This window comes from Branchiostoma belcheri, unplaced genomic scaffold (genome assembly GCF_001625305.1).
Source record: "Branchiostoma belcheri isolate BF01 breed outbred unplaced genomic scaffold, Haploidv18h27 scaffold14, whole genome shotgun sequence".
Lineage (NCBI taxonomy): Eukaryota > Metazoa > Chordata > Leptocardii > Amphioxiformes > Branchiostomatidae > Branchiostoma > Branchiostoma belcheri.
The window spans coordinates 2,363,191-2,364,391 of NW_017802824.1; the positions used below are offsets into that span (position 1 = coordinate 2,363,191).

A 1,201-nucleotide genomic window follows, 5' to 3' on the forward strand; every position below is an offset into this window, starting at 1 on the left:
TTTTTAAAATCATATCCAGTTGCTTGAGTAACTGCTTTTTGGCGGATCGTATTACCTGGATGTCTAACCTTCATCGACGTAAAAGCAGTCTACTTGACTTCGGTATTCAATTTTGCTTACTTAAAATACATCGATGAACTCAAGAATTTTCACCAACAAATCTTATGCCCTCTGTATACAGGTATTTAGCAGATGTTTCTATGAAAAGAACGGAGCTTAATACTGATGACAAACAGCAACAACAACAACAAATGACTCACGTGAGGAGCACAGCCCAGGTACAAATGTGATGTCGTCCAGCGCGATGTCACTGTAGAAGGACGTCCCTATAATACCCTCAAAAACCACCTATAACAGCGGGATACAGGTATGGTTTAGTATAGGATAATATAATAACGTTTCACTGCACGAAACGTTGGATTTACCGATGGCAGTAAATGCCAGTAAAGGCAGGCAAAGTTTACTTTGAAAAAACAGTATCTACCATTGTCTAGTTCACAAAGTACATATTACCTGATTTTACTGACATTTACTACCATTGGTAAATCCGACATTTTGGGTAGTCAACAAACTGACATCGATATGATTTAGACACTGTGTATATTCTACTGGCTGTTGATTTAAACAAAAACAATCTGTTGATTTTGAAAAAAAAAAGCTTCGGTTCTGTCATAGAACATTGGTGGCCGCAAAGACAGTATCAAATTGGCCAGGGAGTATCCATTGGCCAATGGATACTGTCAAACCAATGGATAATGTCTGGGAAATTTCAAATTGATACTGTCTTTGCGTCGACCGAAAGATCTGCTTGGAGCTTAAAAGCCTTCCAGTCCGGTCTAACGTAGCTTGTACTTACTGTACAAAACGGGTATGCTACGCTTAAATGTGGTTTACAGGTTATGCAAAACAAACAAACAAACAAACAAACAAACAAACAAAGAAACAAACAATATGTACCCTGTACTCCGCTACGATGTCTATCTGGAGTTCCACCATGTGCCACTCGTCTCCCTGATCGCCCGACTTTGTCCACATAGGCACCGAGGGTAAGGCCTGGTCCATCTCTATGTACATGTTTAACGTGCCCATCGAGCTGCCATACATGTGGTACCAGAAGGTAAGGCACATGGTGGAGTCAGAGGGACGAACAAACGTGCTGTAAAGAGAGCCTGGCCCCTAGGTCGTTGCCTGTTGCCTCCGT

The 1,201-nt window shown here is 41.4% G+C and overlaps 1 protein-coding gene across 1 annotated transcript in view; it reads right to left on the reverse strand.

Annotated features, from left to right (window-relative positions):
- The window catches only part of LOC109464537 (MAM and LDL-receptor class A domain-containing protein 1-like), a 4,379-nt gene that overhangs the window by 2,946 nt on the left and 232 nt on the right, over window positions 1-1,201 (reverse strand). The window contains exons 2-3 of the mRNA XM_019761542.1: window positions 958-1,176; window positions 261-348 (exon numbers count right to left, since the gene is read on the reverse strand). Coding sequence (XP_019617101.1) covers window positions 261-348; window positions 958-1,176 — 307 coding nt within the window. The remainder of the gene's footprint in view (window positions 1-260; window positions 349-957; window positions 1,177-1,201) is intronic.